Genomic DNA, 27,654 nt, shown 5'->3' with positions numbered 1-27,654 from the left:
CGTTAAGCATGCTTGATGTTTCCTCCTTGCACCTTATACCATTCTCTTGCATCACCAATAGACGACAACAAGTGTCTTACAAACAACATCTCCTTCAAACTCCGAGAGCACATTCTATACACGTACCCGGTGGTCACGGAGTTTTAGCTTAGTGTAACATTCTCGCAAGCAAAGTTTTTTCTTTTTTTCTTCTCCGAATCATTTTAATTCCGACATCCCCTTAGGCGAGTTTTCAACAAATATGCTTTTACATACTTTTGAAGAGGTAGAATTATATAGCCGAAGGCTATGTGGATGCAGTTGCTGAGGTACAAAGATATAAACGTAGAAGGGGTGTTGTTGATGATTATTATTCGTTTTGTTTTTTGTTTTTTGTTTTTTTAAGATTTGGTACTCCCGGAGTTATTCGTGATTGGATGACTCGGTTCCAAATAAATATTCTTTTTTTGTTTTTTTCACTCACTCAACTCTATTATTATTATATAAACCAATTGATTCACTTTTAATAAGTGCGTATAAAATAATAATAATAATAATAGGTTACTAGATTTCTCTTTCTCCACTGAAATTTTTAGTTGTCTCATTTTTCGTCTTTCACCAAATAGCAAAACAGGAAAAAAAAAATCAAAACCCATCGATTGGTCCTTCTTTATTTCTTGTTTTTTTTTTGGAATCCATTTTTTACAACAGGAGAGGAAAATATTAGAGTATACGAAGGATAAGGTGTTTATATCAATTCATCAACCCAATCAGTAACCTGAGAAAAATATTCTTTCATAAAAAAACAAAACAAACAAACCAACAATCATGCTTAGAGCTTTCAAACGTGCTATTCCACCACGTACACAAATCCTCAGAAGCAATGTTCCATCATTGAGGTGTAATTTTGCTAGGATTCAAACTAGGTGTTTCGCCACTGCAACTGACACATTTTTGCAAGGAAACGATGCCAACTATGTTGACGAAATGTACCAACAATGGAGACAAGATCCAGCAAGTGTACATTCATCTTGGAATGCTTACTTTAAAAACATTGAAAAGGATGGTGTATCGCCATCAAAGGCTTTCCAAGCTCCACCAACTTTAGTTCCAACTGTTTCTGGTGGTACTGCTGGTTTTTATCCACAACAATCAAACGGTAATGAAGATGTTGTGGTTCACTTGAAAGTCCAATTGTTGGTTAGAGCTTACCAAGTCAGAGGACACCAAAAAGCACAAATTGATCCATTGGGAATTTCCTTTGGTTCCCATTCCAAGGTTCCAAAAGAATTGACTTTGGAATATTACCAATTTAGCGAAAAGGATTTGGACAAAGAAATTACATTGGGACCTGGTATTTTACCAAGATTTGCTACTGAAGGTAAGAAAAGCATGACTTTGAGAGAAATCATCAAGGCATGTGAAGATTTGTATTGTTCTTCATATGGTGTTGAATATGTTCACATCCCTTCCAAAGAACAATGTGATTGGTTAAGAGAAAGAATTGAAATTCCACAACCATTCAAGTACTCGCAAGACCAAAAGAGACAAATTTTGGACCGTTTGATTTGGTCTACTTCTTTTGAATCGTTTTTGTCAACCAAATTCCCTAATGACAAGAGATTCGGTTTAGAAGGTTGTGAGTCTGTTGTCCCAGCAATGAAGGCTATGATTGATACCTCTGTTGAAGAAGGTGTTGAAGATGTTGTCATTGGTATGCCACATAGAGGTAGATTGAACATGTTGTCAAATGTTGTTCGTAAACCAAACGAATCTATCTTTTCCGAGTTTACCGGATCAAGAGAATTTGACGAAGGTTCTGGTGATGTCAAGTACCACTTGGGTATGAACTACAAGAGACCAACTACTTCTGGTAAACACGTCAACTTGTCATTAGTTGCTAATCCATCACATTTGGAATCTGAAGATGGTGTTGTTCTTGGTAAGACACGTGCTATCCAACAATACAAGAATGATGTTGGAGAATTTAAAAAGGCAATGTCAATCTTGTTGCATGGTGATGCTGCTTTTGCTGCTCAAGGTGTTGTTTACGAGACCATGGGATTTGCCAACTTACCTGCTTACTCAACCGGTGGTACCATCCACATCATCATCAATAACCAAATTGGTTTCACTACTGATCCAAGATTTGCTAGATCTACATTGTACCCATCTGATATTGCCAAGAGTATCAATGCTCCAATTTTCCACGTGAATGCCGATGATATCGAAGCTTGTACTTTTGTATTCAACTTGGCTGCTGAATGGAGAGCTAAATACCATACCGACTGTATTATTGATATTGTTGGTTACAGAAAGCACGGTCATAATGAAACTGATCAACCATCATTTACTCAACCTCTTATGTACCAAGCCATTGCCAAGAAAAAGTCAGTCATTGACATTTACACTAAGCAATTGGTTGAAGAAGGTAGTTTTACCCAAGAGGATATTGACGAGCACAAGAAGTGGGTATGGAATTTGTTGGAAGAATCATTCTCCAAGGCAAAGGACTATCACCCAACTTCTAGAGAATGGTTAACTACCCCATGGGAAGACTTTAAGTCACCAAAAGAAGTGGCCACCGAAGTATTACCTCACTTGCCAACTGGTGTTGATGAGGAGATTTTGAAAAAGATTGGTGCTGCTATTTCCGAAGCTCCCGAAGGTTTCGAAATACATAGAAACTTGAAGCGTATTTTGAACCAAAGGAAAAAGGCTGTTGAAACAGGTGAAGGTATTGACTATTCTACTGGTGAAGCATTGGCTTATGGTTCATTAGCTTTGGAAGGATATCATGTTAGAGTTTCTGGTCAAGATGTTGAAAGAGGTACTTTCTCACAAAGACACGCTGTCTTGCATGATCAAAAATCGGAAAACACTTGGACTCCATTAGCCAACTTGAGTGAAGACCAAGGTGTATTTAGCATTTCTAACTCATCATTATCTGAGTATGGTGTTTTAGGTTTCGAATACGGTTATTCATTAACATCCCCCGATGCATTGGTTGAATGGGAAGCACAATTCGGTGATTTCGCCAACACTGCTCAAGTCATTATCGATCAATTTGTTTCTGGTGCTGAATCGAAATGGATGCAAAGATCAGGTGTTGTTTTGTCCTTGCCTCATGGTTACGACGGTCAAGGTCCAGAGCATTCTTCTGGTAGAATTGAGAGATATTTGCAATTATGTAACGAAGACCCTCGTTACTTCCCATCGCCAGAGAAATTAGAACGTCAACATCAAGACTGTAACATGCAAGTTGCTTACCCAACCACTCCAGCAAACATCTTCCACTTGTTGCGTCGTCAAATGCATAGACAATTTAGAAAACCATTGATTTTGTTCTTTTCCAAATCATTATTGCGTCATCCATTGGCCAGATCCAAGTTGTCTGAATTCACTGGTGATTCTCAATTCCAATGGATTATTGAAGATGTTTTGGGTGACAAATCCGAAGTAAAGAGACTTGTTTTGTGTACTGGTCAAATTCATGCTGCCTTGAACAAGAGAAGAGAGCAAACCGATGACAAATCCACTGCATTTATCAAGATTGAACAATTGAACCCATTCCCATTTGCTCAATTGCGTGATGCATTGAACGAATATCCAAACATTGAAGATTTGGTATGGGCACAAGAAGAACCATTGAATATGGGTGCATGGGCATTTGTTGAACCAAGAGTTGATGTTGTCCTTGAAAAGACTGACAAATACGCTGGTTTGAAGATGAGATATGCAGGTAGAGATCCAAGTGCTTCAATTGCTGCTGGTACTAAGGCCAAGCACTTAGCTGAAGAAGAGGAAGTATTGAATGAAGTTTTCAGGCAATAAAGAGGTGGTAATGGAGAGACATTAGATTTTTGAAGTAGAGTAGAGAATGAAAGGGAGTGCAACAGTTACTGAATGGGGTAGAGGAAAGGGTGCTATAGAATGAAGTTTAGAGCAAAAAAAAAAGAAACAAGAAAATGAATTATTTAGTTATATAGTTTAAAGTACAGTTTATCATTATAGTAAATCATTATTCTGGAGTAGTTTAAAACCGACTTTGAGATTTATTCCCCACAATTTTGTCTTCCTTTTTTGTTTTTTTTTTTTGTTGAATTTTTGGGTATACATCTCCGGATATTTGTTTTTCCAGTCACGAGGCACTTTTTTAAAGGCAAAGTTGCAACTATTGGCGACTCAGGAACATTTTAATTTCGGGAGGAAGTTTGACAGGCAAGTTGGAGGAGAGGCCGGGTGCTGAGTGATTTCGATAACTGCGATGTAATTTGTAAGATGGAGAAACTACTGGTGATGGTATTTGGGGGTGTAACGTTCTTACAGTTTTGGATTGAAGGAAAGGCTCCTAGTTGGTGGCAACTCAATGCTTACTGACCCCCTTTTCCTAGGTAACAACATTCTAGGAAAGCAGTGGCACAGGGTCAAAACAAGAGACGGTGAACCTTTAAGACCGATTCTTTTATAAGCAACTAAACCGCTAACTACCACCCATGCTACTTTTATATGTAAGATTTGCCCCCCACCCCTAATAGTATCGAGCTCTTGACCTTCAGTTGCAAAATGAAAACTTACTGTTTTTTTTTTTTTACTTTTGTAGCGAATGCATTTTTATATTTTGTGCATTCGGGAAAAGCTTTACCCGGGCACAAACCTTTTTTTCTCCACACAAATCTTCTCTCTATTCAGAATTTCTTGAGTTTTTTTCTTTTTCTAAAAAGAGGAGATCATCAAGGACAATCTGGCAAATCTTAAAAAAAACCAATCTCAGGTTTAAAGAAGCGCCGCCATTTCCTTCTAGATCAATAGGGGGGTGGAAAATTGGAATATTTATGGCTGTATTTGAGGAGATATTTTTGCAATATTAAAACCAAGCCATTTTTTCTTTCTCACAACTTTGTGTGATGATGCAACCTTTTTTCTTTGATTTTCGGAGTTATATAACCAGTCACAATACATTTAATTGTAATTCCATTCGTCTATGCTGAATGAGATGCACTGACTACTATGACATTGTGGACAGAAACAAAAAAAGATGTTAGAGCCTAAACTAATTAGACGGTAAATAGTTACTTGCCGATTCTATGATTTAAATAGTGGAGAAAAATGTTTGACAGACCTCTGGGGTAAATTAATAATATTCAGTTTAAAGCCTATTTCCATTTATAATAAATTCCGATAAAGCGATCGTTCCATAAAGCTAAAATGGCACACCTTAAAGAGATCTATATATATATATATATTGTTGAAAACCCTCATGAAGTTGCTTATCCTGTTGTCTTCTTTTTTTGCAACCTATACAAACTTTACATACAAACCTACAATGGCACACTCAGCTACACACAGTTTTCAAAAAGCTTCTATCGAACTTACATTCATTATAGTTGGAGCAGGTCTCGGTGGAGTCGCCGCCAGTATTTGCTTAAGATTAGCTGGCCACAAGGTTATTTTATTAGAAGCAGCAACGGAATTAGGTGAGGTTGGAGCTGGAATTCAAATCCCACCACCATCAACAAAAATCTTGAAAGCAATTGGAGTTTTGGATGCTGTTGAAAAAGTATCTATTCATCCTCATGATATCTTGGTTAAGAGATACAAGGGAGAACTCTTGTCAACTCAAAATTTAGTTCCTTATGTTCTGGAAAAGTATGATGGAATGTATTTACATATTCACAGAGCTGATTATCATAAAGCTTTGGTTGACAGAGCTTTGGAATTAGGAGTTGAAGTTCGCACAAACTCAAGAGTTGTTGATGTTGATTTTGAAAATGCTACTGTAACCACTTCAACTGGAAAGAAATATTCTGGTGATGTCATTGTTGGTTACGATGGAGTTAGATCAAAAACAAGGGAATTTTTGACTGGTGATGCTTCTGGTGCTTATGATACTGGTGATTTGGCTTACCGTGCACTTATCAAAGTTGAAGATATGAAGAAAGTTCCTGGATTGGAAAAGTTTTATGCCAACCCCAATATCAATTTCTGGTGGGGACCAACCATGCATATTGTCATGTATTTCTTACAACAAGGTGAAATCTGTAACGTGGTTGCTTTATGTCCAGATACATTACCCCAAGGTGTTTTGAAACAAGATGCATCACAACAAGAGTTATTGGACTTGGTTAAAGATTGGGATCAAGATCTCACCACTGTTTTCAAATTAATTACATCAATTAGTAAATGGCGTTTACAAGATTCACGTGAATTGAAAACTTGGGTCAACCACAAGACTGGAAACTTTATCATCCTAGGTGATGCTTCGCACTCCACTTTACCTTACTTGGCCAGTGGTGCATCTCAAGCAGTTGAAGATGCAGCAGTCCTTGCAGGTTTATTTTCCAAGATTGAACTGCGTGATCAAATCCCACAGCTTTTAGCCATGACTGAAAACTTGCGTAAATGGAGAAGCTCTCAAGTGGTGAGAGGTTCGCATCAGTGTCAAAATATTTATCATTTACCCGATGGTGAATTGCAACAAATTAGAGATTTGTACTTGTATGACAAGAAACCTGAATTGGGATGTCCTAATCGTTTTGCTGATCCAGTGTTTCAAGATTTCCTTTGGGGTTATAATGCATTCGATGAAGTTGAGAGAGCTTGGAAAGAGTTTAAAGCTGGTGGTAATCCAACTTATACTTATCCTAATTTGTATAAGCCAAAGGCTGATGAGGGTGCTAGTGGAAAAGATGTTTCTAGTGGGGCTGCTGCTACTCTTTCTGCTGGTAATGCACCTGCTGCTACATTAAGTGCATCAGGTTGAAAACAAACAGTTTTTAATTTATCGTATGTATTTTGTTTATTTGATTCGATATTTTAAAGTTCATAGTGTTTCTCTTTACTTGCCAAGTCTACACTCCTCTAATAACATTGATTCAGTAAAACACAAACTATATAAATAGAAAAAGAAAAACAATACCTAATCTACTCCTTAGAGCAATCTCTTCCAAACAATGCAACTTTCATCCAGTCCAAAACAACAAGACACTGGTTCTTCACTGAAAGACACATGTAGATATAAGCTGATCTCCAAAACAAAAAGGTAAAGTTACCACCACTAGTGATATTTGACCAATCACCCCAAACCAAATCAGCAACTGCCTTTTCAGATCCAATGTAGGCTAATGAACCTTGATAGTTATATTGGAACTTTGGTAAGTTCTTTTCAGCTCTGGCCAATCTTTTACTCAACTGTTCAACATTTTGTTTTGGAGCTGGGTGTTGGATTTGATATTGAAGACTTTCAACTTGATGCAACTTTTCAAAATATTTAGCCAAGTACTCACCTTCTTGGAATGCAACTTGTGCTGTTGGTGGATATTTGGTGAATGTACAATCACCCAAGGCAAAGATGTTCGACGTACCATCAACTTTCAAATAGTCATCAATTAATAATCCACGCTTGGCATTCTTTTGCTCGTCAACTTTCGACATTAAATCACGAGTGAAACTTCTAGCAGCGTTACCAGTAGCCCAAATCAATACACCATATGGAATCTCAACGGTCTTTGTTGATCCATCTGGTTGCTTTTGTGAAGCAGTAAGAAGTTTGTCTCCAACTCCCTTAATCATAGTATTCGTCATCAAGTTAATGTTGGTGTCTTTGAAAACTTCCTTGGTATAGTCAATCAACTTCTTGTTGAAACTGTTCAAAACATTTGGCAAGGCTTCAACTAAGGTAACCTTCAATTCGCCTTCTAATTCAGGAACCCATTTATGCAAATCTTGGTCAATATAATCTTGAATTTCACCAGCAGCCTCAACACCAGTTGGACCACCTCCACAAACAACAATTTGCAATAATCTCTTGCGTTCAGGGTCGTTCTTGGGCAAGAGATTAGCAGCTTCAATAACATCCATTAATCTTCTTCTGATGGTAGATGCATCACTAACCTCTTTCAAAAATGTTGAATGTTCAGCAACTCCAGGGATACCAAAAGTGGAAGGTTGAGCACCCACACCAACAACCAAATAATCATAATTCAAAGTAGTTGAAATTTCCTCAACTCCAGTATACTCAGAAACGGTAGACTTGGATGATGAAGTATCCTTACCCGAATGACCCGAATGAACAGTAGTACTTTGCTTTATGAAAAGTTGATTCTTTGCTGGATCAATTCCTGTAGCTTCAGCTTCCAAGTAAACCACCTCACCACGGCATCTTCTGGTGATGGATCTAACTGGTTCAATAATCGACCTTAATTCAACAGTACCGGTTGGAACACTAGGCAACAAAGGAGTAAACAAAAAGTAGTTTCTTGGGGAAACAATGACAACATTGTACAACGAGGTATCCAAATTTTTCAACAAGGGAATTGATCCCCAACCAGAACCTAAGATGACCAAAGTCTTTTTCTTTTGTCCATTGGGGAAAAATGGTGTTTGTTTCTGTTGTTGAGCTGGTGTAGATTCTTCATAGATCTTGTAAGCAACAACACCAGCACCACCTATAACACCTAGCACAGCAGTTCCCAAAGTGTACTTGAACAATTTTCCTAAAAAGGAAGATTGTAAAACTTCAACATTATGTGGTGGAATTGAAGATGAAAAGCGAGGTTTAGATGTTGCTCTTGGTGGTTTGATTTTGTTCAATGGCCTTAATGAGGTGGAAAAGAACCTCCTATTGGCAATTCCTTTAAACATGTTTCTTTATTTCTATGCCCCACACTGTACCTCTATAGATGTAAGTAGATTCTAAATTCTAATTGGCTTTGATTGTGATAAGTAGATAAGCAATTCAAATTATTCGGAATATGTATAAATGGACAGCACAAAGTAAAAGTCAATTGAATGAGCAATCAATCAATATATGTTGGAATATATGAGATGAAGGGTTAGTTATGGCTGAGTATATATATATCCTTTATATATATATATATACAGCTCTTCGTGTGATGGTTTTTCTTTTTTTGAATTCGGAGTATGTAAAGAATTGTTCTAGAAAGGGAACAATTTCAATTGGGTAGAAATTTGCTGATCATTCCGGACTTTTTAAACCCGAGATAATTTCTTCTATTTTTTCTTTCCGGGGTTCTTAACTACACACAAAGCTATACATATACACATAGCAAAGAATAGACTATAGAAGCGATAAATTTAATGTCATAGATTTCAATCTGTGCTCTTCCCGTGTAGGTTACTGTAAGACATATTTGTATGAGAAATTTTACCATGGAAACAGCCAACAGCAACCTCTTCATCCAACTATTAATCAGATAGAAAGGTCTCTGTTTCCAATCCAATTGGGAGATTAAGTTCTCCAATATGAGATTGACTCAGTCTATCAGCAAAGGCACAAAAGCAACTAGGTTCAACAATACAAGCAAGAAGAAGCCTGTAGAATATTCACGATAAGTTGCACTAAACCCAAGGCTCTAATGTACACCCACACAAAATGCTCTTGGAGCAGCCCTTCCAAAATATTCCATTCGTTCTATGCCATTATAATAGCGCGGAAACGCATCAATACTCTTAGTCATCATTACCCACTCACTCTTTGTTCCTCCCATCGGTTAAGCTTCTCTTTTCTAAAATGGTACGTTTTTCTGCTTTGTTTAAACCGCTCCAATGTATCAGCAAGTTGATTGTCGGTCAACTCGTTTGAATCGAGGTTCTTCACTATTTCTCTACTTTCTTCGTCATTTCGTTCAATCAACTTTTTAAACTTATGTTTCAAAAGCTCTTCATTAAAAGTAGATGACATTGATTGATACTGGACAGTCTCCAAATTTAAAAACTCATTATGAAGTTGTGTTAGTGTTTTGATTCGTTGAAGGATATTGTTGCTCACCTCTTGATACTGTGGAATTAGGGTGTCGTTAATCTCTTCCTGGAGTAAAGATGATACCAGGCTTGCGCGTTCTTGAAGCTCATCGAGTCTCAGCTTGTAAGTTTCAAGTTGGTGCATATAACCTTTAATTAATTTCTTATTGCTGACAAATTCTTCAAAAGATTTCTTTGGTAGAGAGTCTAGCTGTTTGGGCAATGGAAAGGGCTTGAGCTCTTCAATGGCGAGAGGTGGAACAGTCTGTGGGACGTTTGTGCGAGGATCTTCCGACAACATGATTGCAAAGGCAAAGGAACTGGTTATGAATACGATTTCGTCAATTTTGTCAACAGATCGCTACCCATCAAACTTACGAAACCAAACATGGTCTAATGATTATATCCTCTATAAATTGTTAAAAATTATCTATAAATATATCTATATTAGTCTAGAACTGAAAAAAAGTTATAATGCTGAAATTTTAAACCATACTACCATCATCACCATTCTTTCTCCTCAATCTCTCCAAATTCTTTTGGTCCCTCTTTTGTTGTTTTATTTCAAACTTCTTATTGAATGACTCTCTCAATTTCTCACCATACATGTAGCAAAAGATGGGGAATGGCACACCCAACAAGATTCCAATGAATGCACACATAGTATTTGCCCATCCATACCCTAATGCTCCATACATTTTCCTAGCAAATAAGGGAAATGCATAACCAAACAAACTACGAAACAATGCAGCAGCAGCAACTGAACTAGCAGCAAATCGGACATTCATATCAATCAAATAGTTTTGAATGGTTTGGAAAACACAAACTAATCCAAATGCAAAGATTGCTGATCCAATTCCGGGCATAATCCAATGTAACTCCTTTTGGGCTGACCAACCAAACCAAATTAATCCTACTGGAATAAATGCAGCACAAGCAATTAAACATGGCAATCTGAATTCAGGTTTGGCCACTCCACCATTGGCAATTGTTAATTTTTTATATACTTTTCCAACCATGAATGTCCAAAATACCACTCCTAAAACAAATCCACAACCCATGGGGAGATACATCAATCCAGTAATGCTCTTGCTGAAACCATATTGTTTTTCAAAAATTTGTGGGAATGTGACGATTAAAAGGTACATGAACCCATAAGTGAATGCCATAAATGAACCTAATCCAATGACCATTGGGTGGGTTAAAAGTAAATTCACAGGACGAACAATGCACAACCAAAGTCTGCCAAAGGTTGATTCACCTTGGTTGGTAATTTCATAAATGGTGTGAAGGTTGGTATTTCCGGTGCTTTTCTTTAATCTTTGTGCTTTACGTTTCAACAATGTTGGTGCATAAGTCTCTTTGAAGAACAATGTAGCGGCAATAGCAACAGCACCATTAAACATACACAAGACATAGAAACACCATCTCCATTGCATATGATCGACAATGAATCCTGCAATCAAAGGTGCAATCACTGGTCCCAACAAAGGAACCAAAGAATAACCAGCCAAAGCAGCATTCCTCAGATCAGCATCAAACAAATCTGAAATTACTCCTGCACACACATTCATCGGCACACAGCCAAATAATCCACCAATGAATCGACAAACCATCATTTGAGCTGTATTTTGTGAAAACGCACAACCCAAATTGAAAAACAACGACATCCAACAAGAAACATCCAAAACTAATTTTCTACCAATGTTGTCGTATTCAGATAATGGGGCAATGATTAATGGTCCGAAAGCCCATGCCAAAATCTGTATTGAAACAACCATAGCTTGTACAACCTCCGAAGTTATGCCAAATGTGACACTAATTTCACTCATTGCTGGTGATAATATACTAGATGACATGGGTGCAACCAAAGCGTATAATGAAACAAATGCCAAAAGGAATATCTTTAACGAAGGGGACCAGTTTCTAGGATCTTCAGGGTCATCACTTCCATTCCATGTAATTAACTCAGGATCAATCTTGGTAAAGTCTTCACCATGTTGAGTAACGGGTAGTACTTGATCTTCAATCACACCATCATCTAACCCCTTTTCATTCAATTCTTGATCGTCTGCTTCATCGACAATCTGGTGTTCAATTTCACCCAAAACACTCTTTCTTGTGGCTATTCGCTGAAGTTCAATTTCATCGCTATTTAAGTCACCATAAATTTGGTGTACTGAATATTGGTGGTCATCTTCTTCTGTTTGGTACGCTTGGTCTCCATGTAAGCTTCTTCGTACTTGTTCAATAGATTTTTTTGACAACGAAGCAATACTTCCCGAACGTGATTTCTTTCCGAAATGCTGATCTTGACTTGGGTGGTAAGCAGTAGGCTCGGAGAATGAGTTTTCTGTGCTGTTTGTTGATGAAACTATCAACTTCCGTTGGTTGACCTCGAACGAACTCTTTTCCTTATCAGACATGATACGCGGTTCTCTAAAGGTTTATATTTCTTAGGGGAAACAAAAATGTGTTTTTCTCAGGAGAGAGAGGGGGGAGGGGAGGGGCATCTCATTGTACTTATATTGTGGCCCTCCTTCCATTCTACAAATGGCAACGATTTTGTAACTCAAGTTCCAGATTCCGATGTCATTGTTTCGCAACTGTAAAAATGGCTGAAAAATTTTTTTTGCAAGTCAAATCTCGGTTATTGGAGGGGCAAAAAAATGTGGTAGCGTCATTAACCGTTGTGGTTTTTCTCAAAAGCCGTGTGTGTGCGCGCCTACGTACATATTTTCTTCTCTCGGCATCGGATTAATTTTATTCCTTCTTGCATACTCTCTAAAAAAAGCAAATTTCTTTTTACGGCTATTGAAGGCAGTGAAATCATTAATCCCGAAAGAAGCCACTACTACGCCTTAAACTAAATCTAATAGTGTTTATATAAAAGTACAAAAATATCTATGACATAACTATATAGGATTAACCAGAATAAGTATCCTCCTCTTCATCTTCTAAAATGTTGTTCTTCAATGCAACTTTCCTACAGTACTCCTTGCTTGCTTTGATTGCACATTTATAGTTCCAATCTGATCCACGAATGTTGAATTCGTCACGATTGTGAACCACGGTAGATTCATCAAACAAGCTGGGCAATTTGATAACGTAGTTCAATAAACCACGTAAATGGACAATAGATACATCTTGATCAGCAGCAGATAAAGTAACACCCATGTAATCATTTATTGTAGTCGAATCAAGCGAAGTCAATTGCTCGAAATTACTTTGAGTCTTGCCATCACGTGTCACACTCTCAACTTCCCAGTATGCGATCGAATTTGGAATAAGCACATTCCTTCCTTCACATGGTTGTGGCTTGACTTTTTTTAGCTGACCCAGCTTGGGGTCGATTTTGGGCGTTACCCATGGTGGGACATAAGCTCCAAAATCCAAGTACTCCGAAACATCGCCTAGTTTATAATAATACTGATCTGCTTCCTCATCATGATCTTCAATCAAAATCATCATGTTTGGTCTGTACATTGACTCACCGCATCCACATTTGTTCAAATGTGCTCTGGCCCAACCTAGAAACACATTTCTATTCGCAGGAATATGAAGCTGCTCACGAATTGCTGGTGGAAATTTATCTAGTGGTAGTGGTACTAATTGAGTACCTCCTCGCAAGGCTCCCACGTAATCCTTTTTCTCCTTTTTAGGATTTTGAAGAAAATCACATACACCGGTATCGATTTCACAAACTAGCACTTCCAATGGGATGATTGAGTAAATGAAATTGAGTTTATTTTGAGCCTTTTGATTGGGGCTAATAAAAGGAGTCCAATTTTTCTCAATCTTGGCGTACTTGTCGGTTCTCTTTCTCAACCTGTTCAATTTATTTGAAAAGGGGAGGTACAGGAACATTACCCGCTTCGAAATTTGCAAATCCTTTAAATTAAAAACAATCAATGGTTCTTCAAATCCCAATGGGTTTTCCCTTAACATTATTCGTGGATCCTCTGGACCATAATAATATTTCTCATTTTCAGTCTCCATGGCATAGTCAATAGGAATGGGTAATAATTGAGGAAATTGCACCTTCTTATAGCGTAATTGTGGGTTCCCTTGCATTGGAGTACTTGACCCATCCAAATTGAACCAATTGTTAATGGTTGGATTTTCAAAAGGAATTGTCAATTCGAACCCCTTTGGCAACTCGTTCCAATCTTGGTCAAATAATTGTACATACAAAAATGAGACATATGATTTGTTGGCAATACCCAGAGGCGAATACAATACTCGACTGACCATGTAGTGCACCTTGAATTGAGATAGCCAAACACTTGCACCACCAAATCGGAACCATTGTTTGTTTTCTGGTATAACTGGTTTAAATTTGAGTTTTGCCTTTTCCAATAACAATGCATATTCTTTAATCTGTTTAAATTTCGTTATAAAGTATTCGAAGTCCGAATCTAGGTACGATTGTTTCGTGACATCGAACGTGTCTTCGAATTCCAACTCAGAACACATAAATCCTTCTTTGAAGTTATGATCCTTTGGTTTCCCCACGATTAGTGGGTGTGGATCAGTGAATGTCTTGAGCGGTATAGGCTTAAACTCATTACCAGTTAAGAACTGATTAGATAAAGGAAAAGCGTCCTGATCTTCATTTTGAGAGGGGTCGAGAGAACCCCAGTTTAATAATATAGCTGACTTTCCCACATCTGGATATAATCGAAACGCCCGGAGTGGATTGAAATAATAATCACGAATTGCGTAAATAGCCCAGGCCATAAGCCCAAAAAGTGCAAGTAGAGCCGCTAGTTTCCTTCCTAGTCGACTATGATACGAGTTTTTAATAAAGACGAGTAGTCGTGTAATGAAATGTTTTGATATCTTTAGTGCTCTCCCGATTGATAACATTCTTGGATGTATATGGAATCAAATGGGTTGCTCCTTTCAAATATAAGTGTGATCGTTAATTAGTCGGTGGCTTATAATTGTCTATACTCTCTGACTAATCATTTATAAAGGAATTCAACTTCTCTTTTTATCAGTATCGTTCAATCTTGTGGCTGAGCTGGAATGTATGAAAAATCTAAAGAGAGATATGTTCAGGAACAATCTGAAAAAAAAAAAAAAAAACGAAAAAAAAAAAAAAAAAAGGGGAAAAAAAAAATCATTTGTGTCGCGTGCCCCACTTTCACTTTCACTTCTTTACAAGGCTTTGCTGGGTACTATTATTAGTCAAATACAATGGTATATAATACAAAAGGTAACAAAGTGTAATACAACCTAAAAATAGAAACTGAACTTTCACCACCAAGATATCACCTATTCTTTAACAAACTTTGCTCAATCATATCAATGTTGCTTTCAATTTCATCAAATCGCATTCCGCAACTCAATGAAATAAGTTTACAATACTTGATCAACTTGTTATTTGAATCGGGAGCAAATTGTTCAATAATTGGCTTGGAAGTATCTGTTCCGTTAGCCAAGATAGGTACGTTTTTTGAGTAATCCACAACTGATGATAACAAATGTTTCTTTTTCAAAATTTCCATCTGGAGGAGTTTGGCAAGCTCAAATGGGTCCTCCGATGTATCGGCATCCTGCTCTGACGGCAAAGTTTCCAACTTCCTTTTGATTAAAAACTCTTTAAAGTTCGTAAACTTTTGTAATACATGGCTCAAGTCTTCTTGCCTGTGCAACAACTGGTACGTCAAATCATTAACCAATCGTTGAATCTCTTCCTGTATGATCTGATCTCGTTTGAAATTTACTTGGAAGTTGTCATAGTTGGTTTCAAGCACATTTGATTCCTGGCTTGATGGATCCCGAGTTTCCTTTTTTGGTCCCTCGTCCAAATCGTCAATTAAATGTTCCAACTTGAATATGGATAAAATTGCTCGTTGAATCGAAAGCTTGATTTCGTTTATTCTACTCAACGTCTTGAAATAGTTTAGCACGGTTTCATCCTTTTCTTTCAATTCTTGATTGATAATATAAGATAGTTCAGCCATTTTCTCAGTTAAGATATTCGCAGTATTGTTGTATAAATTGATTGCCAACTTGGAATTGTAAAGTTGCGCATCGAATGACTGTCCAAGTGAATCAACCTCCTCTACCATGTCATGTCTGTTGTTGCTTATAAGCTCTGCGCTTTCAACATTTGAGTTATCCTCCCCATCTGAAGCTGCATCAAGGCGAAGTACATAATTATGAGATGCCAAATAATCTTCAACAGTGCATGTGACTAGATTCCTCAAACTAAAATTGATAAATTTGTGATAATCAATAAATACCTTTATCAATTTTTTATTCAAATTATAAGCGGCAATGTGGAAAGCGGTGTTTCCATCGGAGTCTTGATGGTTAATAAATTTTGTAATTAGTTCGAACTTCTCTTCCGTTACATTTGCTTCGCCTAGTGAATTATCTTCTTTTCCTTCATTTACTAGACGTTTCAACAAAACCTCCAAGTAATATGCTGCCACTTTCTCCTTCTTGTACTCTGCTATATGATGCAACACAGTCTTTCCGCTGGAATCCACAAGTATAAGGGATTCAAAAAGTACACCCAAAACTTCTTCGAATGTACCTGAGCTGAAACAATTGCTAAATTTCACCATAAACATCAAGGGCGTTTCTCCATTATTATTCCGTACATCAATACGTATCTCCTTGCCAAATTTTTCAATCAAGAATTTTATAAGCGTCAAATATCCCAACGAACAAAGCCAATGGAAAATAGTGTTTCCTTCATTATCAATGGGATGATTAATGTGTATTTTGGACACAGGTTGAGGTGGATTCAAAAGTTTTTCTGGTAATACACTCTCTGCGGGAGCATTCAACTGTCCTTTGTTTCCTTCGTCATCTAAAAAGAATGATACAAAATTGGTAAAGTAATCCGAATAAATTTGATTATCTTGAGAAAGGTTGATACTAGGTTGATGATAGGGTGTAATCAAATCTGCTTGCGGGGCATTGAAATTGTGGGCATTTTTCTCAAATGTATTTCGCGAGACTCCAAACAACTCTCTACTGGTTAACAAGTCTGTGTTTGTATCAAAATCGCCATTGTGCATCGAATTTCCATTGTTCTTTTTACTTCGTTTCAAGCCGGCTCCACCATTCTTGCCATAATGATCATCGTCATCTTCGTCGGTGTCCACCGGTGCCAAGTCCTCTTGTCTCAAATTCATATTTGACGCCATCATGTGTAGGGCATCTTGTTCTGTATTTTGACGAGACATTCTGGGTATCGGAGCCGCAAAGGAATTTTCTCTACTATATCCAACACTTCCCAAAGGCACAGTGTCTGAATGCTGTAGGCTTGGAGTTGAACTTAATGTTGATCCTTTGGGTCTACCACGCTTCCGTGGTTCATCACCTGTTCTCTTCGCTTTAGGTTGTTTAGGTTGTTTCAACTGCAAGTCCTTCTTCTGTAGTGATGCTTGTCTCTTTGCAACATTCAACGCGCTTGCGTGGTTGTGTTTAGGTGCAGGTGGAGGTGTTTCTGTTTTACCCTCAATGTATTCAAAATCAAAGATTGGCTTCAACGTGTTGTAAACATCATAATTACGGGCAATCACTTCACCCAACTTTAATGGTACATAAGTGCCTTGGTATTTACCATAACCACCTTGAACTTTTTCGTGTACACCCGTCTGTACATCTTTTTCAAGTATCCTCGTCCTCTTGGCCTTTGGTAACTTTGCAATCTTTAAAATGTGAGTGGCATTTATCCATGAGTCCCCCTTTCGTCTCATTATGGGACCTTCAGACGTAACAAACTCAAATACAGGGACATTTGAGTAAGTAGCGGAATATATTTGTGTATTTTCTGACATCTTCTAGAAAGGCTCCGCACTAGTTTGAATCTCTGTTTCAGCCGTCGCGTGTAATCAAATTGATGGCTGAATAAAAGTAATCAGAAGAAAAATGAATTGAATTAGTAGTTGGTGGTCTGGTGGAAGATAGTATCCTTAAGGTTCTAGTAGATATTGTTTGTCTTTTTTTACGAAACGTTGATATTTGAGATTTTGTAACGATATAATTTTTTTTTTCTGTTCTTCTGTTTTGAAATTGTAATTGGAACACACTCACAGTAGTCTGGTGATAATTCAAAAGAAGGATTATAGAACAAGAGTAAGTCTACAAACGATGAAGATATGAACCAGCTTAGCTATTAGAAAAAAGTAGTTGTACAAGACTACTTAAATGCAAAAATTTTTATTTATTGTAAGGGACACCGCAATAGCAAATTGAGTTTAAACTTGGTGACATTCTTCTCTCAAGCTTTATAACTCTCCCATGTAAATTTAGCTTCCTATTATGACTTTGATAAGTCTATATAAAAGCACCGCCACCAGGGCAACCAAAAACATCACAATATAGGTCAAAGCAGTTCCAAAAGACACCATGGGGTTTTCGTCAGCAGTCTTCTCCTCAGTGAGTGGAATAGTAACCACATGCTCTGATGCTTGATAACAAACCTCTCTTCTCCTTATTAAATAGCAGTCTCTGTCGTCAATTGTGCGTTTAAGAATAGCTTTTCCTAATAATAAGTTGGTGTAATGATATAATGAGCCTTCAAAAGTACTAAATGCAGAATGGAGTGTGACTGATTCTCGTTCAATGTTGCTAGTGACTCTTTCAATTTCCAACAACTGGTGCCACACCGAAGGTTCAAAGCTATAAAGTATATTATCGACAATCAAGTGCTTTTGGAAAAGTTCTTCAGCTGACCTGAGAGATCGTAGTATTGAGCTTGTCTGCACTTTCAAATATGGAACCAACAATTTCTTCAAGTTACTGAAGGATTTGAAAAACACTTCAATGCAATGTAGAGTTTTATTGACAAACTCAAATGTTGATAATGTCGACTGCAAGACTAAATTCACCGATGGCCTTATGTTTTGCTCGTATGATTGAGACTCCATCTGTCTCAAGTTTATCGGGGTTGAATAATTAACACTAATGCCATCGGAATTATCAATAGTATCCTTTCCAAATATATCGTTGAAATCATTCTCCAACTGTAGAATATTATTCTTGCAATCGTTGGCCATATTGGTTATATCATCATATTGAGGAATCTTTTTCAACAAGGTAGAATATATGGTCAACACATCGGAGTACAAGTGAACAATGGTTTTCAAATTGATGAGATATTTGAGAACAGCATTATTTAAGCAGTACTTGAAGATGTTTGAATTCTGTAGAAGCAAAACTTTATCCTCCTCTGTTAAGTCTAGAGCAACTCTTATCTTTCGATCTCCAATAGTATATGGCATGATGAGATATGGAGACGGTGTTGTTGATTAGTTATGAGTTACTAACCATTGGCTTTATCGAGAGAGAGAAAAAAAAAAGAAAAGAAAAAAAATATGAGAAATCTCGAACAGAATCATAGTTTACGGGATATAGTATACATAATAGATTATATAGAACCATTACACACGCAACCCTACCCTCTCTGGTATTGTGACAGCTTTATCGTGGACCATATAATGAATACACAACATTTCGGATAATTAACTTGTATTTACGTCAAATTATTTTGTAGTCAATGATTTCCTTTTGTGCGACATTTTATATGGTCTTCATCGCCATCGCGACATAACGGAGACATTTTTCTTTTCTCCATTTTCTATCACGTTCTGTGTCGCAAACCAATTGAAAAAATGACACACTCAAACAGATAACAAAATTTGACAATTGCTGCCAACACAGAAAAAATTTCAGAACTCCGTGGCGTTGTTTAATCTCAATCCTTTTTTAACACGCAACAGCCAACCGCTCCTCACCCAAATCATTATCTGACTATGGGAGTATTTGATATTTTTGGCAGCAAGCATGGTTTTGATCCAAACAAGTTTGAAAAAGAATTCAGTCAGTTGACAACAGATATTAATAAAACCAAGCAACAATTGACAAGATTAACTCAGCGGAAGCAAAGATTGAATGAGAAGCTAGAGACGTTTGTATCATTGGGATATGTACTAATCTTGTTGTACTGTTACTTATCCATTCCTAATAATGTGCATGCTACAAATCGTATACAACAATTTATCAAGGGACAAACGAAATACAATATCTACGTTCTTATAGGGTGGCCATTGTCGTCTATATTAATAATTAAAGCTGTGAGCTTTGTGTTCAATTATCTTGTTCACCGTCAGGATCGGTATTTGGCCAAGTTGCAAACGAAACATAAGGCCAAAATGGATGAATTGAAAAAGATTACAAACTTTAACGCCACAAATGAATTGATCAACAAGTACGGTGAAAAGCAATTGCCTCAGCAGACTCCACAACTGCAGCAAGTTCAGCAAAGGCTTAATAAGAAGAGCAGTAAAAAGCAAGATGAGTTGAGGGCACAAGCCTTGAAAGAATTGCACTTGAATGATAAGCAACTTTCACTGAGTCAAAAGACTGGCACTTCAAAGAAACAAAATGATGATGATGATGATGATGCAAAGCAACAACCAACACAAGCTCCCCAACCAAACACACGCACATTTCAGGACCGTTTGTTGGATTTGTTTGTAGGTTCAGACAATTCTGAATCGGTTGAGCAACGTTATGCATTGATTTGCTCGCATTGTTTTGCACATAATGGATTGGCTCCTCCTCACTGTGAGGACCCACTATTGGTAAAGTACCAGTGTTGGAAATGTGGAGCAATGAATGGAAAAGGAATGTTGTTTGGACATGCGGAAGAGCAGCAAAAGTTGGAGGAGGCAGTCAAATTGGAAAAGAGTACTGATAAGTTGGAAGAATTGCATGCTGTCGATGGACAGAAGGATACACAAGATGAGAACACAGTCACGACTGCTACAGCTCCCACTGAGGAATCAAGCACATCTGCTTCATCTCCCAACTCACCGACTTTAGATGCGAAGGAATCTACCAAGTAACAGTTTCCCCCGTAATGTTTTATATATGTATGTAGAGCTTTTAATAAAGAGAAATATGAAGTACGCTAATATTGTATGTCAATTATCTATAAACAACACCTAAGACAATTCCATAAGAGCATTGACCATGTCACCATTGTGGTTCTTCAAGGCCTTGACGGCTTTGGCTCTAGAGACATGAGTTTGTTCAACAATCAAAGCAATATCCTTTGGATCAAACTCAGATTCGTCAACTTCCTCATCATCCTCAACTTCTTCAACCTTGTTGTCACCTAAGCTAGCCTTTTCCATATCAGCAGTAATAGCTTCTGGTGATTTATCTTCACTAGCAGGAGCAGATGCATTCGAACCACCAGCAGCGTTAGATAAAACTTCTTGTTGAGCTTGTTGAGCTTGAGCTTCAGCAATTCTTTGGTTCATGTCGTCGACTTTAGCTTCACCGAAAACAACATAAGTACCAGCAGCAGATCTGTAAACATCTGGGCTGTCAATGGCGTAAATCAAGTTACCTCTTTGCTTAAAAGTGACTCTGGAAATACCTTTGATTTGTTTCAAGTTCAATTTTTTGATCAATTCTCTGGCTTTCTTTTCGTTTTTGTTTGAGATGATGTTGACATCAGCACCTTGTGGGATTTGTTCGGTAGTAGACATTGTATAATTTGGATAATAGTAGAGTATAGGCTAAGGGGATAAATTGAAAAATTATTCAATTTTTCGTCGAAAAAAAAAAAAAAAAAGAGAGAAAATTGGAGTGGGTAGTGTCAGTTGGCTAAAAGTCATTTGAAGAGAGAGAAGAAAAAAATTTTCCTTCCGTCCTCTTCTTCTTTACCTTCCTCACACGACCCTTCTCATTTTTGCAAGCATTATAAAAGGACCACCAAATCATCAAATTTTTTTTCAACTTTTTTACCCTTTTCTTTTTCTTTTCTCTGTCGACGTACTTCATAGGATCATTTCTATAGTAGACGTCCCTCTTTGACTCTTCAAAAGAGCCACTGAATCCAACTTGGATGATGAGGTCTTGTCTTCAGTCCATAAAGTGAGAAATAACTTTTGCTTGACTATGGTTTTTCATAACCTAGTCATCAATTTATTTTGCCTCGTCAATCATTTTTCTGCTTAGTGCTTCTTCGGAGGCTTTCTTTTGCAAATGTGGAGGAGCGATGATCTTGGTCCCTTTTCTTTACACCTTTTCGGAGGGAATTGATTTGGGGTGGACTGTTGACTGACTGACAAGTTTATAGAAAACAAAATAGCTTCAATATATGACATTATGTTGATGCATCAACTTTTGCAAATGAATGTAGAACTTTTAAATCTCTGATATATCTCGATGCGATGACTTTTCAAGTAAAAGTTTTTGCCTTTCTTTATTTTGCGATGAGTATGGTAGCGGTGGCCTATACTGACGATGACTGGTTCCTTAGACGCATTAGCAAGTAGATGTTGGTGCAAGTCCCTGTATGTAGTCAGTGGAAGCTGTTGCTTGTAGGTGCTTGACGCCAAATGCTGAACTGGTAATCGAAATGTCAACAAACTTTCACGTGACTTATTGTATTCCTTTTGTGTGTGTGTGTTTCTTCGGCTCTTTGAAACTCGATCGGCTGTATAGAAACGGCGTTTGTTTGAGGCACAAACACGCTTGCTAAAGCCGAACGGTAAACTTAATTATAGCAAGTGGTTTTGGTGAATGGAGGCTTTGCCTTTCTGGTGTTTAGGGAGGTGACGAATAAACTAACTTTTCTCGTAAACTGTTCATCCACGTGCTGTGTTGATTACATCAGTAGTTTTATCGCCGAATCCTCGGGATCCTTCGAATACTTCTACATGTCTTCTTCCTCTACCAAGGGACTACATAATGTTGAATGATGGAACAAGTTACATGTAACACTTCTGGTACATTTCCGTTTTCCAACAATTCCAGCCTCTATTTAATTCTCCCGAATTCAAGTTGTAATATTTTTGCCAAATAATGTTGCAAAAAAAAATTAAACAATTGCTACACAAGTACAGTAACATAAAACTTTTACTTAGTTCAATCCATTGAGATTTGATACCGCTAAATCTCTTTCGAGAAGATCCGGTTCTGTCCCTTCCAACATCTAAAGTCAACAAAAGAGTACATCTAGTAATACAAAATCTCCTTGTTTTTTTTTTTTTTTTTTTTTTCGGGATCTATGATACAACACACGGAATACGGAAAAAAGAGAAAGTGTGCGCACCGAGAGAAACACTCTCATACATAGAAAATAAAAATAAAATATTTAGACACAAATAGTTACAGAAGAGAGAATAAAAAAATATCGCATAGACATATTATTATTATTATTATTATTATTATTAATAAACAATACAAAATACTTAAAAATAAAAACAGCAAGAAACAACGACTAAATTCTCTTTCTAGAGTATTCAATACTATTCCATTAGGAGACATTACATCTATTCCCGTCTACATCGCAACTCAATAACTAAGGAGTAGTGTCATGACTGAACCTCATATTGATTCTCCCAACCCTTCTTTCAAGGATGAAACGGGGAAAAATTCTAGGGAGGTGGAATCATCGTCTGGCAGTGACAATATCAAACAATCAAGCAAATCGACAGCACAAGATCTATTTCATGCTCGTCCACCATCACTCAAGGCAAGGATACAAAGATTCTTCTTTTTGCGTGGTTTAGGCGACCGGCCGGAATATATGCAACAGATTTACAACAATATCCCACGAACGATATTTTTCAATTACGATTTACCAGATGATATGAAAGATGACAAGGGACATCCTATTATTGAATACCCCAGAAATAAGATAAGAACTACAAAATATACCCCCATCACTTTTTTGCCCAAGAATTTACTTTTACAATTCACCAATGTTGCCAATACCTACTTTTTAATCTTGGTCATTTTGAGTGCTTTCCAACTTTTTGGTGTGCCATCACCTGGTTTAGCCGCTGTTCCTTTGATTGTTATTGTCTGTATCACGGCTGCTAAGGATGCTTTTGAAGACTATCGAAGAGTAGTTAGTGATCTTGAGTTAAATAATAGTCCCATACACTTGCTATGTGGAGTACAAAATCCAAACGTGGAAAAGGACTTTGTTGGACCATATAGAAGGTTCAAAAAGGCATGTACTAGTGGAAGTATTAAAACCTTCAAAGGAATTAAAAAGGCCTGCATATATGTCTTTGGAAATAAGCGTCAAAAACAAGACTACATTCGTGAGCAAGCCCACCAGGAAGATTTAGCTTTGCACAGGGTCAGTACAGTTGCATCTGATTACTCGTACCACTCCCAACGTCGCAACAGCGCATATTCACCACGAAATAGTACATATTCGCCAAGAGTTAGTACGCAGTCAAGAAATAGGAAATCTACACAGTCGAGACACCCACCAACAAAAGCTCTTCCAAACTCCTTACTCAACCCTGTGTTGAAGGAGGAAAATGCTCACCATCCAGATATGAATAGAGCTTCTTTTAAGAATAGATATTGGAAGGATGTTAATGTTGGAGACATGATTAGAATTAGAGCAGATGAAGAAGTTCCAGCAGATGTTGTAATCATCTCAACATCCGATGCTGAAGGAAATTGCTATGTTGAAACCAAAAATTTGGATGGTGAAACTAATCTTAAAACAAGAACTGCGTTACAATGTGGTGGAAACAACAACTTGAAACATTCTGATGACTTGAGTGATACTAAATTCTGGTTAGAGTGCGACGCACCAAACCCAGATCTATACTCATTCAGGGGAACCATTCATTATGAAAATTTTGATGCCCAAGGACTTCTAGTCAACCCTGATGAAAAAGAAGTCGTAACACCAGAGAATGTCCTTTTGAGAGGTTGTGTTTTGAGAAATACCAAATGGGTGATTGGTTTATGTGTTTACACAGGACGTGAGACAAAGATTATGTTGAATGCTGGTATAACTCCAACCAAGGTTTCGCGTATCTCTAGAGAGCTCAACTTGTCTGTTATTATCAATTTCGTTTTGTTATTCGTCTTGTGCTTTATTTCAGGATTGGTTAACGGTCTATTTTACCGAGTAAAGGACAATTCTCGAGTGTACTTTGACTGGCATCCATATGGCTCCAATGCAGCATCTAGAGGTGTAATTGCGTTTTTCGTTGCCTTGATTATATATCAATCCTTGGTGCCAATCTCATTGTACATTTCCATTGAAATTATCAAAACATTGCAGGCATTTTTCATTCACTCCGATGTCAAAATGTACCATCCAAAGTTGGACTTCCCCTGTGTTCCAAAAGCATGGAATATTTCAGACGATTTGGGTCAAATTGAGTACGTGTTTAGTGATAAAACAGGTACTTTGACACAGAATGTGATGGAGTTTAGAAAATGTACAATCAATGGGAAATCATACGGTTTAGCGTACACCGAGGCGAAGCAAGGACTAGATAAAAGGCAAGGATTGGACGTGGTAGAAGAAGGTGTTAAGTGGAAAAAGAGAATTTCTGACGATAGGGAACTCATGTTGGATAATTTACACAAGTTGTCAAATAATGATCAGCTACGTGATGACTGTGTTGCATTTGTTTCCAGCAAGTATGTCGAAGATACACTTTTGGCTGCTCAAGAGGATCCACAACGAATTGCCAACGAGAATTTCATGTTTGCTTTGGCTTTGTGCCACACTGTGGTGACCGAGCAAAACAGGGATGATCCTGAGTTGCGTGATTTTAAAGCAGAATCTCCTGACGAAGCTGCCTTAGTTTCAGTTGCTAGAGATATGGGAATTGTTTTCAAAACCAAATTAAGACAATCTTTGTTACTTCTGATTTATGGAAAGGATCAAGAATTCCAACTTCTCAACATTATCCCATTCACTTCAGCAAGGAAGAGAATGTCGTGTATTGTTAAAGCACCAAATGGAGAGATAACGTTGTATACCAAGGGTGCCGATAGTGTGATATTCCAAAGATTGGATCCTGAAAAGAATTCACATGATATGGTTAGCAAAACTGCGTTGTATCTTGAAGATTACGCTAACGAAGGTTTAAGAACATTGTGTATCGCATCAAAGAAACTTGATCCAAAGTATTACGAAAATTGGGCTCAGAGGTATCACGAGGCCGTTGTTTCAATCGAAGACGATAGGGATGTTTTGATTGATGAGTTGAACGATAGTATTGAAAGAGATTTGGTTTTATTAGGTGGAACAGCTATTGAGGATAGATTACAAGCAGGTGTACCTGACTCAATTGCCATTTTGGGCCAAGCTGGTATAAAATTGTGGGTCCTTACAGGAGACAGAATTGAAACTGCCATCAACATTGGATTCTCTTGTGATTTGTTGGAAAATAGTATGAAGCTTTTGGTTGTACGACCAGACGAAAACAATCCTATGAATGTGGAATACATTGACGAATTGATAACAAAACACTTGTCAGAGAACTTTCAAATGGATGTGACCAGTCCAAAAGCAGTTGAATCGTTGATCAATGAAGCTAGGAAGGATCATTCACCACCAAGTTCAAAATTTGCCTTGATCATTGATGGGGCTGCCTTGGGACTTATCTTTCAAGATCAGGATAGTACTTCAAATATCGATATGAAGATACTCAAGGACAAGTTTTTGCTATTGGGAAAACAATGTAAATCGGTTATGTGCTGTCGTGTATCTCCTGCTCAAAAGGCAGAGGTTGTTAGAATTGTCAAGAATCGTTTGAAGGTGATGACTTTGGCCATTGGTGATGGTGCAAATGACGTTGCTATGATTCAGACAGCTAATGTCGGTGTTGGAATTGCTGGAGAAGAAGGTCGTCAAGCCGCTAATTCCTCAGATTATGCACTCGGCCAGTTTAGGTTTTTAACGAGGTTGTTGCTTGTACATGGCCGGTGGTCATATAAACGGTTAGCGGAAATGGTTCCATGTTTCTTTTACAAGAACGTTGTATTTTCATTTACTTTTTTCTGGTACGGAATTTACAACAATTATGATGGGTCTTATCTTTATGAATATACCTATCTTATGTTTTACAATTTGGCATTCACCTCACTTCCTGTCATTGTTTTAGGAGTTTTAGACCAGGATGTGTCTGACACTGTTTCATTGTTGGTGCCTCAATTGTACATTAATGGTATTTTGAGTCAAGATTGGTCACAATACAAATTCGTTTTGTACATGATTGATGGATTATATCAGTCAGTTATTTCATTCTACTTTCCTTATTTGTTGTTTTACAAAGCATTTCAGAATCCACAAGGTATGACTATTGATCACAGATTTTACGTTGGTATTGTTGCCGCATGTATATCGGTTACAGCATGTGACCTCTACGTCTTGTTGCGTCAATATCGTTGGGATTGGCTTTCATTGTTAATTGATGCTATCTCCATTCTTCTTGTTTACTTTTGGACAGGTGTTTGGAGTGTCAATAAGAACTACTCTGGAGAATTTTACCGTGCCGGTGCTCAAACATTGGGAACGTTGGGAGTATGGTGTTGTATTTTTGTAGCTGTGATTGGCTGCTTGCTACCCAGATTCACCCTTGACTTTTTGCGTACCAATTTCAAACCCACCGACGTTGATATCATTAGAGAGCAAGTACGCCAAGGAAAATACGATGATTATCCCGAGGGATATGATCCAACTGATGCAGACGATGTCGAGAGACACAGATTGCTTACAGAAATCATCAAGCAAGATCCGGAATTGTTTGACAAGATGGAAAAGGAATACCAAGAGGATAAGTTTGATCATGAGAATAAACTTGAACGTACATTCAAGTCTATCAAGAGAAAGACCACTTTGTCCGGTTCCAGATCGCGAAAGAACTCACAGAGGCTTCGAAAGAATACAATCAATAGTCAATTCCATAAACCTATTTCGATTGAGGAGTTGAGACAGCAAATGATTCAAACAGGTGAGTACAACACTGCTAGAAACTCGTTGGAGAGAATAAGTACGTCTCATGCAGTCCCTGGTTTAACACAAGCTGAAACTTTGTTATCCTACCATACTAGAAATAGCATAAACTTGAATCGTGGTCCAACTACTTAAAGGGT

At 37.6% G+C, this 27,654-nt stretch overlaps 9 protein-coding genes across 9 annotated transcripts; 4 read left to right on the top strand and 5 right to left on the bottom strand. All coding sequences in view use genetic code 12, as the record gives it.

Annotated features, from left to right (window-relative positions):
• Window positions 1-807: 807 nt before the first annotated feature.
• KGD1 (alpha-ketoglutarate dehydrogenase) lies at window positions 808-3,813 on the top strand (the record flags this gene model as incomplete). The annotated part of the gene is made up of 1 exon (XM_067694462.1): window positions 808-3,813. One exon carries the CDS (start codon window positions 808-810, stop codon window positions 3,811-3,813), a length of 3,006 nt encoding a protein of 1,001 aa, XP_067550556.1.
• Window positions 3,814-5,305: 1,492 nt separating this feature from the next.
• I9W82_000529 (uncharacterized protein) lies at window positions 5,306-6,742 on the top strand (the record flags this gene model as incomplete). Its single annotated transcript, XM_067694450.1, has 1 exon — window positions 5,306-6,742. The coding sequence occupies one exon, from the start codon at window positions 5,306-5,308 to the stop codon at window positions 6,740-6,742; it is 1,437 nt and encodes a 478-aa protein (XP_067550555.1).
• Window positions 6,743-6,903: 161 nt separating this feature from the next.
• NDE1 (NADH-ubiquinone reductase (H(+)-translocating)) lies at window positions 6,904-8,622 on the bottom strand (the record flags this gene model as incomplete). Its single annotated transcript, XM_067694439.1, has 1 exon — window positions 6,904-8,622. One exon carries the CDS (start codon window positions 8,620-8,622, stop codon window positions 6,904-6,906), a length of 1,719 nt encoding a protein of 572 aa, XP_067550554.1.
• Window positions 8,623-9,460: 838 nt separating this feature from the next.
• I9W82_000527 (ESCRT-I subunit protein) lies at window positions 9,461-10,042 on the bottom strand (the record flags this gene model as incomplete). The annotated part of the gene is made up of 1 exon (XM_067694428.1): window positions 9,461-10,042. The coding sequence occupies one exon, from the start codon at window positions 10,040-10,042 to the stop codon at window positions 9,461-9,463; it is 582 nt and encodes a 193-aa protein (XP_067550553.1).
• Window positions 10,043-10,226: 184 nt separating this feature from the next.
• I9W82_000526 (uncharacterized protein) lies at window positions 10,227-12,167 on the bottom strand (the record flags this gene model as incomplete). The annotated part of the gene is made up of 1 exon (XM_067694417.1): window positions 10,227-12,167. One exon carries the CDS (start codon window positions 12,165-12,167, stop codon window positions 10,227-10,229), a length of 1,941 nt encoding a protein of 646 aa, XP_067550552.1.
• A 499-nt stretch (window positions 12,168-12,666) lies between these two features.
• Window positions 12,667-18,992, bottom strand: I9W82_000525 (MBP1; the record flags this gene model as incomplete). The annotated part of the gene is made up of 3 exons (XM_067694406.1): window positions 12,667-14,527; window positions 15,034-17,549; window positions 18,060-18,992. 3 exons carry the CDS (start codon window positions 18,990-18,992, stop codon window positions 12,667-12,669), a joined length of 5,310 nt encoding a protein of 1,769 aa, XP_067550551.1.
• Window positions 18,993-19,523: 531 nt separating this feature from the next.
• Window positions 19,524-20,618, top strand: I9W82_000524 (uncharacterized protein; the record flags this gene model as incomplete). The annotated part of the gene is made up of 1 exon (XM_067694395.1): window positions 19,524-20,618. One exon carries the CDS (start codon window positions 19,524-19,526, stop codon window positions 20,616-20,618), a length of 1,095 nt encoding a protein of 364 aa, XP_067550550.1.
• A 99-nt stretch (window positions 20,619-20,717) lies between these two features.
• EGD2 (Egd2p) lies at window positions 20,718-21,269 on the bottom strand (the record flags this gene model as incomplete). The annotated part of the gene is made up of 1 exon (XM_067694384.1): window positions 20,718-21,269. The coding sequence occupies one exon, from the start codon at window positions 21,267-21,269 to the stop codon at window positions 20,718-20,720; it is 552 nt and encodes a 183-aa protein (XP_067550549.1).
• A 1,835-nt stretch (window positions 21,270-23,104) lies between these two features.
• On the top strand, window positions 23,105-27,649 carry I9W82_000522 (uncharacterized protein; the record flags this gene model as incomplete). The annotated part of the gene is made up of 1 exon (XM_067694373.1): window positions 23,105-27,649. The coding sequence occupies one exon, from the start codon at window positions 23,105-23,107 to the stop codon at window positions 27,647-27,649; it is 4,545 nt and encodes a 1,514-aa protein (XP_067550548.1).
• Between the last annotated feature and the right edge of the window lie 5 nt (window positions 27,650-27,654).

This window comes from Candida metapsilosis (assembly GCF_017655625.1).
Source record: "Candida metapsilosis strain BP57 chromosome Unknown scaffold1, whole genome shotgun sequence".
NCBI classification, from domain to species: Eukaryota; Fungi; Ascomycota; class Pichiomycetes; order Serinales; family Debaryomycetaceae; genus Lodderomyces; species Lodderomyces metapsilosis.
This window is presented reverse-complemented; position numbering and strand designations above follow the sequence as displayed.